This window comes from Pleurodeles waltl, chromosome 10 (genome assembly GCF_031143425.1).
Source record: "Pleurodeles waltl isolate 20211129_DDA chromosome 10, aPleWal1.hap1.20221129, whole genome shotgun sequence".
Classification (NCBI taxonomy): domain Eukaryota; kingdom Metazoa; phylum Chordata; class Amphibia; order Caudata; family Salamandridae; genus Pleurodeles; species Pleurodeles waltl.
This window is the reverse complement of record NC_090449.1, coordinates 123,026,542-123,038,919: the sequence shown is the minus strand read 5'-3', so window position 1 is coordinate 123,038,919 and position 12,378 is coordinate 123,026,542. Positions and strand designations below refer to the sequence as shown.

Genomic DNA, 12,378 nt, shown 5'->3' with positions numbered 1-12,378 from the left:
AATATGGGGACGATGTACAAAATGTAACAACTGAAAACCCCTTTTACATAAATACTAACTGTTTTGTGATTCAGAAAAGTTTTTCCGAATCGCTAAATAGGTTAAGAAATCTTCCATGATTCGCAGTTTGCATGGAGCGTTACAGGGTCCTTACTTCCAAATTGTGATTTGGGTACCTATGCATCAATGGTTTGCCACCATATTTCCGTTCACAAACCATTGATTGGTTATTGACTCCAGAGGTGGGGTGGTAAGTTATTTGCAATGGGTAAAGGCACCCCTTTGAACCCCAGTCCTTTGGTAATCATGATTTCAGTGTCCACAAATGTAGGCATTAGTTCAGGGGGCGCTCACTTCAGTGAAGTTTTCCATAGCCAAAAACATTTTGTTTTCTTTCAAGCAGGTCTTGTTACTTTTGTTAGGTCGAGAATGCAAGCCCACCGCACGCCCATCACGATCACTAGTTCATGGACTTGCCTTTCAGAATTCCTTTGTTATCATTGGCAAATGATTTACGTTTGTCCCTCCTTGAGGCTGCTTTGTTACCTCCTTGGCCATCGACCTGGTTACATGAATAATTGCACTTTTGCTGATATATTTGACTGCAAGCCAACTTCTTTTTTTCCTTTTGTGTCTCCCCTTCACGCTCATGCTCATGGCAGCCGTGGTGCTTTGAATCGGCTCTCTTATGTCATCAGTTAGGAATTTACAACGCTAATAGCAGTAACTGGAGAAAATGCGAAATCCATTGCATTGCAAATGCTTGTTTGTCTCCTAATGACTGCCTAGGGAGTGTGTCCATATGTGCCCATCACCTTGTAATGCTTTTTCATCAACTGTAATATATACACACCTATATTACAAAATGGCCACCAAGCGCACCATGCACAGTGGTCATCTACCAATTTTTTTCTTAAGCTTTATGAAAAATCATTATATTACAAACATGCATGCTTAATGACCATCTTGTAATGATTTTGATAAGGGTGATGAAAAACTGTGACATGATGTTAACTGAGCATGCATCCTCCTGCTCAGTGGCATTTTAGAAATTATTTCTCTTTGTGTAGATGGCTGGGTAATCCTTTGTCAGTCCTTATGACACAGTTCAACAAGCATTGCCAAAACTAAATATACAGGTGAAGGCAGGTGGCTGCAAACAGTAGGAGGATGCACATCTTGCTTGGGATGGTGTGGGGAGTCCACAACAACAAGGAGGGTGGAGAGCAGGTGAAAAAACGGAAAGCTTACCACAGTGGACTACTTCAAGTCCATGGCAAAGAATATAATCTTCCACGAGGTGCTGAGACGTAATGAACAGCCCAGCCAACCAATGGGAGCACTTAAAAAATGCCAACACCCAATGGCTGATAGGGGCGGGCCAAAAGCCCACTTTCTCTGTGTGCTAGGACTACGTTCTGTGCATGTAGTATTGTGTTTTGCTGGTAACCTGAACTACAGATGCCTGTAAGTGATCTGAAGCAACACCCTTAAGTGGATCCACACCTTCATCACAGGCCGCACTCAGAAGGTGCGCCTCCCACCCTTCACTTCAGAAACTAAGAGCAACATAGGCGGCGTCCCTCAGGGATCCTCCCGCAGTCCCACCCTCTTCAACATCTATGTGATGCCGTTGGCTGAGATTGTTCGTTCCCATGGACTCAACATCATCTCCTATGCCGACATTCAACGAATACTCTTCTTTTTCAAAGACCACGCCACCTCCTGAGACAACTTCAGCAACTCCATGACACCTGACGATGAACAAATGAGATCCAACTGTTTGAAACTGCACACAGACAAGACAGAGGTGATCATCTTAGGAAGCAACCTCTCCCCTTGGGATGACTCCTGGTAGCCCTCCACGCTTGGGCAAATCCCTGAATCCAATGCCCGCAACCTCGGCATGATCATAGACAGCATACTCCCTCTCAAACAGCAGATAAGTGCAGAGGCCTCCTCCAGCTTCCACAACTTCCGCCTGCCAAAGAAAATTTTCAAATGGATCCTCATCGAAACTAGAAAGACTGTCATCCATGCCATCATAACCAGCAGACTAGATTAAGGAAATGCCTTCTACGTCGGACTCCCCACCAAGCTCCTCCACCACCTCCAGGCCATCCAGAATGCAGCAGCGAGACTCGTCCTAGACTTCCTCAGAAGGACCCCCATCAACCCCAGCCACAGAGTTGTGCACTGCTGCCAGTGCACAAGAGGTGCAAATTTAAGGCTCGCTCCATCGCATACAAAGCCCTCCACAACATCGGACTCAAGCTAACCAAATGCAGAGTCTCTTCCCACCAGCCAACCAGTGAGCTTCGTTCAACAATTCTCGCCCTCTCGCATGTCCCAAGAATCTGCCGCAGCGGAGGACGCTCCTTCTCCCACCTCGCTGCCAAGACCTGAAACTACCCCCTGACACCCCCACCCTGCCACCACCTGTTCCCCTCACCCCCTCCCCTAACTTCGCAGCTTGCACATCCTCCTTGACTTCAGGAGAAAGTTCAAGACATGACTGTTTGAGGAGAAGCTGCTGACACACAGCGACATCCCTGAGTGCCTGGATGCCTCCCCCACCCCCCTAGGGCGATAAGCCACGCTTTACAAATCCAGTGATTGATTGGTGTGAGAACACTATTCATGTGCCTTGTTTTGTGGACTGGTTTTGCTTTTTAAGTGCATAGTCTTTCCAGTCATTCTTTTAGTTTTATATCTGAGCAACTGGCATTATTTTATTCAGTCTGTTCCTTCCTTAAGGGTCTAGGAATGATTTGTTTTGTCATCAGCCTTTCATGTATTTTATGAATTTACCCTTTGAAGCCCAGGCTGCTGTTTTTGCTCATCTTTTCCCAGTGGTTTTGCCTGAGCAACACCCTCTGCAACCGAGAACTATTTATAAATATTTGTTAAAAATTATCATCATTTGAGTGTAATTTATGAAGTGTGCTGCTGTCTGTTGATGATAGTCTGCCTGTGTAGTACTCTCCAGGGGTACACAAACTCAGCACCTGTGCTCTTGCTGGAAAAGACCTTTGTTCTTTTGACTATAACTAAAGAATGTAGGTACCTTGTGATATGTGGGTATTAAAGGTAGTGATGGAGAGTGAACGGGTATGCACAGTATTGTCGTTGTTTGGAATTTTCTTTATCAGAGTTTTTCAGGGTACTGCTGTTCAAGAAAACCACTGTCACTGGTAGACAACTAATCTTTCTGTTATTATTTTTACAATATCAAGATTTCCACAACATGGGTCTTAAAATGTGTTGAGTCCTGGATATCTTAGCAATTCAAGCACCCAATCTTGATAGTTTTAGCTTCTGAATTTGATAACAAATCAGGGACCTGTATTAAAGATCTATTGAAAACATACTTTTAATTTTAATTTGCTAAGTTATCTTTTTGGTTGATGCTGATACAGTATTTTTGGAAACAGCTAGCACTTAAAATAAGTCCTTAATAATGTATCTTGCGTTTCAGTGCAGTAGGCACAATTGTGTAGTTTTATTCAGAAGTGAAAGGATAATTTCTAATTCCCAAATGCTGGATCTAAACTCTACCAAAACCTCTAGCCAAGGTTTCATTCCTCGGAAGCGTTTATCTTTATGGATTTATCAGATATTTGTCACAGTACCTATTAATAATGCCTGATTATATGGGTGTGGTAAAAATATACAACCAAAATGATGCCCCCATCACCCCGAGCAGCGTTACGTTCCTGAAGTAGCCATTTGACTGAAACGTGGACACTGGTTATTGGTCGTTAATAACTTTATATTGAGCATACCATAATGTATCCTTTTAACGATGAAATGCTCAGGCAGTGGGCCAGGGATTAAAACTTGGACTCCCCCTACCACCCACCCGGCTTCTCTTCACTGACTGGCTCTGGTTACTCCTGTAGGGTTGCACTCTGAATAATCTTTTCTTACCCGTGGGTCCAAGGACACCTGGGGTCCACGAGGCCTACAGAGAGGGTCTGTGACAATGTTGCCAAATTAAATGCTACTCCAATTAATATATTAAAATTAATAACATGTACAAATGAGGAAGAAAAAATGAAAAAGTTAAATTTGTCTATATTTGATTGTGAATGAAACACAATATTTCAATATTTGAGCATTTGCTTGGTGTATACTTGTATTTGGCTATTTGTGTAGTGTTTTGAAGTTCAAACCATTTCCCGGCTTCCAATAATGACGTAGTGGGGGTCCCCGGATTCCCGTAATGATTTGGTTGGGGTCCATTGAAGGCAAACTATTAAGAAGTGATGGTCTAGAGTACATTTCCAGGCAATCTTTTCATTTGTGGATCCATTTTAAAGTACTTAAAGCAGATAAAAAAAAGCATAAGCAGAGAACTTGAAGTGTAAATGTGGAAGCGTTGCGAAGGACGTCGTAGTTTTTCAGGTCTGCCTGAGGATTTTTTTTTTTTCTTTCACTTTGCGTCTTCTCAGAAGAACGTAACGTGTGTACGCATTGGCCTAATCAGCCCTGCCTCTGTGGTGTTATTTCTCGCTTGCTTTCATGCAGAAAAAAAGTAACACTTCATTGGGGGCAATACATTTCATCTACCTTTCCAAGCCGATGTGATGCTCCTATTTAGCTGCAGTAAATGAGCGCGTAGCTTTAGAGGTGTCTAATATTACCCGTGTTCAGTAAACACTTCCAAACGGCGCGCTTCTAAGCACGTCGTAGGTTACTGCCTGTGGCTCTTAACCTGGGTATTAGCAAATTGTAAAACGTGACAATTCATCTGAACCCGCCCCTAATTAGCCAGCAAAAATATTTGTGTCAGTATGTGTTTTAGAAACAAAAAAAAGACTTGGATGAGGTCAAGCGCATGTGAGTTAGTGTCAACACATGGAAGAAATGTGCGAAGGCATGGCCTGGCAGCTCAGGTGGTTCGAGTGTGGTGCTATTAACACCAAGGTCACATGTTTAATCCCTCTTCAGTCAAATTCCTGATAGTTTTGGGGAATGTATTGACCTAGCCCACCTGTACGGGGGTTAACACCGAATAACCGAAATCTGGTCTGCATGCAGATCACGTGCTTCTCCACATAGCTTTATAATCTACTGTTACATTCCTGTGATTTTTGCTGTTCCGTATGCTGTTATAAATACTATTATTCGTCAGGGTCTCGATCACTGTTGTAATGACTTGAGAATGCCAATAAAGACATATTTACAAAAACAAATAGGAAGATGTGTGCGAAAGTTGAATTTAATGGGTTTATTAATGCACCCTACCTGAGAGAAATACATGAGAACTGGTCAAAACATAGCAGTTTGAAAGTACACCCTATAATATTGTGTGACACAGGTTAAGACCTCATCAGGATGTCTTCTAGTGCAAATCCGGAGTATCCTCGGCTATCTCTGTGTCTAAGGGGGGGGTGGGGGGGGGCGTGAACAGAAGTGTTCATGGAGGAAAAACTAGGCCATGACACATTCATTTAGTGTGTTCCGTGTGACGTGTTTGAATGGTTAAATAAAGGTGGTCCATGCACAGACTATTTCCGCAGGACACAACATCCAGGTTCCTAGTGCCCGAAAGGGTGCAGCAGGCACCCTGCATCGACAAACGATTTGGCAAACAGAAGGTCATGACCATGCCTCGACTGAACTCCTGCAGCCAATTCAACCTTGCCTGCCTTTCGAGGGTCTTCCAGCCGTTCACCCCGGGGACCGCTGTTGGTGCTCGCACATCTTTACGCACCCACAGCAGGAACCGCACCCCAACGCGATGCCTTGTGTCCATCCCAGAGGGCGCCAGCATGCCTGTTGCCTGTAGATAGGGCAGTAACTGGCATCTCGGCCTTTCTTCCGAAACTCACACATCAATATTCGGGGACAGCGTTTCACCAGTATGGGTGCTACCCCTTCTTCTACCCAACAGTCTGCTGAGGAAGTCACTGTACCTTGAAATAAATGGCCGCATTTCTTCCGCATGAGGTGAGGACAAAAAAGCAAACTGAACAGAATGACCGTTGCAACCACAGCATTTACTGTCCCAAGTTAGTTATGGTGCAAGAAAAGAACGATTGTGTGAAAAACTACCATACTCCCCCAACACCATACAGCCTTTTGGCATGCTGTCTGCCCCCTCCTCAGTGGCTACCAGATGAAGATAATGGGTGGTATGGTTTGGAAATTATCTGTCTGCCATGACGGAAAATTATTCTACAACCTGTTTGTCACCTTTCAAGGGTGGAAGTGCAGACGGTGTAACTCGCTGACAAGCACAGGGCAAGATAATTACTATAGTGCTGTACTGACTGGGCTGAACGGCCAAATCAGAATATAAACATACACAGATATTACAACAAGCAAATCAGGGCCCCAAAGAACCAATAGACTCCTTTATGCCCATCTCCAAGGCCTAGCTCAACCTCATGGGTTTGACAACACCGATGAAATCAGGGCTCAGATTATCCAAGGGTACCACTCACCCAGTTGACAGAGCTCATATTGAAGCAGGGCAAAATGGCACTGTAGGCCATGCTCACACGCGGCAGGTCCCTCGAGCTTCCAGAAGTATTTGCAGTGCACAAGAAGGCGTACCTGATCACAAAACAAATTAAAACCGTACCTCCAAATGTATGTCACACGTCAGCAGGGCTGTAAGGCAGCTGCCCCTCAATATATCAAGCAAAACCTGTGGGTATTATGGCAGCTCCCACAGTCGGGCATTTCAAGCCAAGCAAAGGAAAGGACATCCTTAGCATTTGGAAAGATGAACTGCTTCACCAAGGTCTGCTGAACTACAAGGACAAGTGAGATTCCAGAACTCGCCCTGAGTCGCCAAATTAAGAAACTTAGTAAAACATCAGACACAGGTGCGTACCTATTCATCTTACCAACCACTAGTGTGAACTTTCATAGCCCACTGATGATCACACTTAACTCCTATTAATGCAATCTACCACAAATACATTGAGTAAATGCATGCCATGTTTTCCTTGAGAGCACAAGATTCAGCCCAGTGACCAAAAATAACCACTGAATTAGCCACTAGCCTCAAGAGTAGTAAGCACTACTTACATTAAATTACAGTACAACACAATGGGTACGCACTCTCACACAGAAGGTGGACAGTATAAAACGCCTGGATTAAGGAAAGTTATCTTGCTGCATAGCAATGGTTCATCACTACTGCTGAATTGTCATTAAATAGCAGCATAGGAGTAGAATGGGTTAAAATAGGGCAGTGCCTATATGGTTGTCAAATTATGGTTTGACGCAGTGTACTTGACCTGCTGAAAATCTACAACATTGTGATGAAGTCAGTGACAGAATTAGAGTGTTTTAAGGAAATACATAACGAAAATAGCCAGTTTAGTGGGTGCAAGTTTGTTAAAAAATGGAGCGAAATTTGCCAGCGTATGGGGAAAGGTGCTAAGCAGCATGGCTAACATCAGTGGCAAAGTTGGGAGGCCCCAAAGGTGGCGCCTATCGGATGTAGCAATGCTTGTTTATTTATTGGTGCAAACATTCATATAATCCAGCACAAAATATGGGAAGATTGATGTAAAAAAAATGACAAAATACATGTAGTAATGAAAGTCCCAACTAAATAAAATTACCTCTTTATATAGGTGTGTATATCAGTGCACAATGAAATAGACAGCGGAGAAAAATAAAATAATGCATTAAGACTTAGGAGAGATTGTACTACTGAGACAAAGTATAAGTAGTGTTATCTAGTAGAATATCAAGGTAAAAAGACTTCTGCCTTGTTTAATGTATAGAGCGTCGATGCCTGACATAATCCCATTGTCGATTGTAGTACATTTCACCTTGGTACATATACAGACACATATTGTGTATGGGTCTTTGTTCTGTGGTAATATATCTGTTTCTTAATTCTACACTCCTCCATTACTCCCAATATACCTTTTTGCTGTGTTTTGAAATAGTTAATGCATTCCCCGCTCCTGCACCACACCTCCATTTTAGGTTGAGCGCGCAAGTGCTTTTCGACCTCTTGTAAGTCTTCTGTAGGCTTTTAACCGTGCCCATTTCACACCCATCACTTTCACTCGTTCTCTGCCTTCCTTTAAAAAAAATAATTGATGTCATTGGTTGATACTTTACGTTTGTCCCCCCTTGGGGCGGTTTTGTTACTGCTTTGTAGACTGACTCAGTTAAATGGATTATTGCACGATTGCTGATTTAGTTCAACGCGGGCAAACTATTTTTTTCTTTTGTCTCTCCACTTCGTGTTCCATGGTGGTCATGGTGTTCACAGTGGAGAACTGCAGCGCAAACTCCATTGGCGGTATTGAAGCGCTGGTCACATTGTACTCACTGTTACCTAATCAGAGTCATCTCTTTTGGCTCTCCACTTCACACTCCATAGCTTTCACAAAAAGCGGCTCTCCTGACACAGCGGGAGAGCCAATACTACAATATTCACTGCACTTGGGAAACTTGGCCCATAGTGCTTTGCAAGCATTCTTTTTTTTACAAAACATGTTTGCCCATAACTTAGCCTGTTGTGGTCCTAGGACAATGGGACCACCACCAAAACCTCTAACACGGTACACTTTTTCTTTCTAGGACATCCTGGGCCCCCACACTAGGTTAGTGGGGACCCCAAAATAATTACTCCTGCCACCATTCAGTGTCTTTTTAAACTCTCTTGTGGCTAGAATTTTTGTTTTACACCTGAGAGAAGTTAATATTTCAAGAGCCTTGTTTGTAATATCATGGCAGTAGGTCTGCTAGCCCTGAAAATCTGTAATTCACTACGCTCTCTAGGGGCTAAATATATACTTGTATTGTGTTATGTTTTTCCATTCTGTTTTCATGTGGTTATGACCTTGGAGCTAACTATATGGTTACATCATCATGTTTCTTAGAAATGCAATTTTTACTGTGGTGATCTCTATGGATTGTTCTGAGAATTGCAGTAAACATACTACAATATCTGCAGCACTTGTAAACTCACCCCATAATGCTTTGCAAGTGTTCTTTTACAAAACATGTTTGCCCATAACTCAGGATGTGGTAGTCCTTGGACAATTGGACCACACACAAAAACATTCACGGCAATGGCCCTTTCTGTCTACATCATTTCTGGGTCCCCACACTAGGTTAGTTGAGACTCTAAAATAATAACCACTCCCTCCATTCAGTGTCTGTTTGAGCTCTCGCATAGATGCAACTTTGTTTTACACCTGAGAGTAGTTTGTGTTTTAAAGGCCTTGTTTGTAATATTGTTACAGTAGGTCTGCCAGCCCTGAAAACATTGAATGCACTATGACCTGTTGGTGGCTAAACATTTGCTTGCACTGCATTATTTTCTGCCATTCTGTTTTCATGTGGTTATGCCATCTAGGAGCTAACTATATGGTTACATGACCGTGTGTCTTATAAATGCTATTTTTATTGTGATGTCCACTAGGGGCTGATCTGGGCATTGCAGTCAATATACTACAATATTTACAGTACTCAGATTCGTGCTCCATAATGCTTTGCAGGTAATTCCTTTTACAAACATTTTTGCTCATAACCCAGCCTAAGGTGGTCCTAGGACAACGGGGCCACCATCAAAACAGGCTCACCACAACGTGCTGTTTCTGTGTTGAGTATCTCTGGGACCTCACACTAGGTCAGTGAGGACCCCAAAATAATAGCCCATCCCAACATTCAGTGTATTTGTAAGCTGTCTTTTGGCTGGAACGTTTGTTTAGAACCTGGGAGTAGTTTGTGTTTTAAGAGTCTTGTTTGAAAAAACATTCCAGTATGCCAACAAGTCCTTTAGTTATATGCAGGGCCACTGGTATTATGTGGCAGAAAGGACCAAAATATGTTGCAGGGTTGACCAATTAATGTTGCAAAAGAAGTCCGGTTATAAATTTACATTGCCAATAGCTATAATTGTTTTTCAATTGCCAATTTCATGAGTGTCCCCAAACAAAGCCTGTTTGAAAGTCCTTAGTATTAGAGAATACTTCTAACTTTCATTATTGCAGTGTATTCTAACAAATTGTGCTTGGTTGTGAGACTGCAGTTTCATCAGGAGAGACAACGAGCGTTATGTTCGGGTGATACACTGTGTTTACGTAGATTCTGCGTAGTTTGGAAGCCTTTAGGAGCTGTTATTTGAATGAGGTCTTTTGTGGGGAGGTCTGCAACTGAGGAGCCTAGGTCTTCGGGGAGTGGGAATTGAGGTTTTCTATGTCTTGTCCAGTAGAGAATGCACCGTAATTGTAGAGTAGGAATTACATAGGTGAAAGCAACTAATGTTACTGAACCTGCTGTCCAAAGATTCAAACAATATTGCATCTGCTTGTGTCTTTTATCACTCTGTCTTTTGGGAGCTGCTCTGTTGTCACGGGGAGGGACCTGTATTATATTTGTGGAGTACATTTAACAGGATTGACTATTTTTGTTCTTCACTGGCTTGGTAGACATACATATTGCTGAACTATTTTTTATGTTTTAGTCCTTGTGTTGCCCTGGTTTGTGCAAAATCAAAGTACCCCATTATGCACTTGTAGGTCCCTGGATAAATTGTTTGTTCCTCTTCTGTCTTGCAGGCTCTTTTGCTGTTGGGTGGAGTCGCCCTGTCCTGCCTTGCTCTTGACCTCTTGTTCCTGCTTTTCTACTCATTCTGGTTTTGCTGCCGCCATCGTAAAAGCGAGGAGAGCCCCAATGCCGATTGCTGTTGTACCGCCTGGTGTGTCATCATCGCAACCCTGGTCTGCAGGTGAGCATTCTGGCTGACCACAAAGAGCAATTAAAATATTCAGTGCTGCAGTTTTCATGGAAGGTCTCCAATTTACAAGATTGATCTGTCAAAGTATTTTTAAAGAAATTGTGCAAGCCGATGCCCCTTTAAGTGAATAAGGGTCCTTCAGTCGGGTTTCGAAAGGGGTTTGAGGCACCCGTCTGTGAAAAATGGAAGCATTAAACCGCTCAGTAAACAGTTATTAATGATGAGAAGACCCCAATTCGAGAAATATTTTGAAAACATAGGTTATACCTCAGATGTTCAGGTTATTACATTGGCACCTTGGGTAGAGTACCTCAGACAAACTCCTGAGACCATAAATTCATTTTTCATTTTAGGCTTGATAAAGTAAGTTGAAAGTCAACATCCAACACATAAGCTAACGTTGTTTGAGTTTGTTGATGGAATATATGCTTTGTAGCATTTCATAAGAATCATATTGATGCAAGGCTTGAGAGCTGTGTTATGGTCATCAAAGCTTCCACATTGAAGATACCATGATTGGTCTCCGCACCCTTCCCTTCCTTATGCTGAAGGCATTCAAGAGGAAGGGCACTGTGAAAGATTTCTGTCGCTTTTTTGAATAGTATTATTGAAGTGTAACAGCAGGAAAGATGACAAAAAAGAAATTCGCCTGATAATGATCTTCAAAAATAGAACATGTTTGAGAAACCCACTTTCCTCAGTGCACACTGCAGTCTTGGAGAAACAACAGATTCCTCTTTCTTTCAGTGCGCGCTGTGGGCAGTGTACGGCTTTCAGTGTAATATATGAGAGCAATAGCAAAAGTTGCTAGTGGCATAGAAATCTTTACTTTGAAAATCTCTCATTTGCTGTCTCTCGGAGATAAGCAATAATATTGGAACTATACGTTTTCATTTTGACAACCATTTTTTTGTACGAACTAGCAAATACTTATACTTTTGTGTCAAATCACATTTGAAAGTTTTTGATGATTTGAGGGAAGTTTCAAGCTGCACGGGTTCATAAAGTTCCCTCAGAGAATGATCCACCCAGTTGGGAAAGAGAGGACAGTCATGCTAAAGCAAACTCTGGTTCATTTATGTTACTGAATAGGAGAAAACAAATCCCTCAGCAGTAGAGACTCACCATATTGTTTTGTTGGAAGTCACTTGATTTTTTAAAATTTGTTTTACTTTCCTGCTCATTCGTGTGGATGTGACACAGAAAAGTAGCCTTTAATTCAAATGGCCATATAGGGACCGATTTAATTGAGTTGTGCTGCAAATGTGTTCAAACAAGTCAGCCACCCTCTTGGCTTGTGTCAGCCTGAGGATTGAACGTATTGATTGATTTCGTATTTGCACATTCTGTTAATATTCTTTGATTACTGTCTGTCTACTGTGAGACTAAATTTATGCCCAACTCCACGTCTTGCTGTATTTCTTCTTTCTCCACCCCTCTACTCTTGGGGTCTGACCAGGCAGTAGCACCTGGGGCCAGCCCTTCTTCCTGGTGCTCATAGCGCTTTCTCCTTCCTTTGACCTTGTGATTGCTAATTGCCTTCCAGACTTCCGGCTTAGCATACTTGTTCCAAAAAGACATTGGATCACCGCCTTGTCTGTTCTGCTGACTTAGTATGTAACCACAAGAAATTCCTTCTTCTGCCCACTTCA

General features: G+C 42.6%; 1 protein-coding gene across 2 annotated transcripts in view; it reads left to right on the top strand.

Annotated features, from left to right (window-relative positions):
- Positions 1-12,378, top strand: part of TTYH3 (tweety family member 3) — a 283,690-nt gene that overhangs the window by 98,810 nt on the left and 172,502 nt on the right. For both annotated transcript variants that reach the window (XM_069209948.1, XM_069209947.1), the window contains exon 2: positions 10,548-10,717. In XM_069209948.1, coding sequence (XP_069066049.1) covers positions 10,548-10,717 — 170 coding nt within the window. The remainder of the gene's footprint in view (positions 1-10,547; positions 10,718-12,378) is intronic.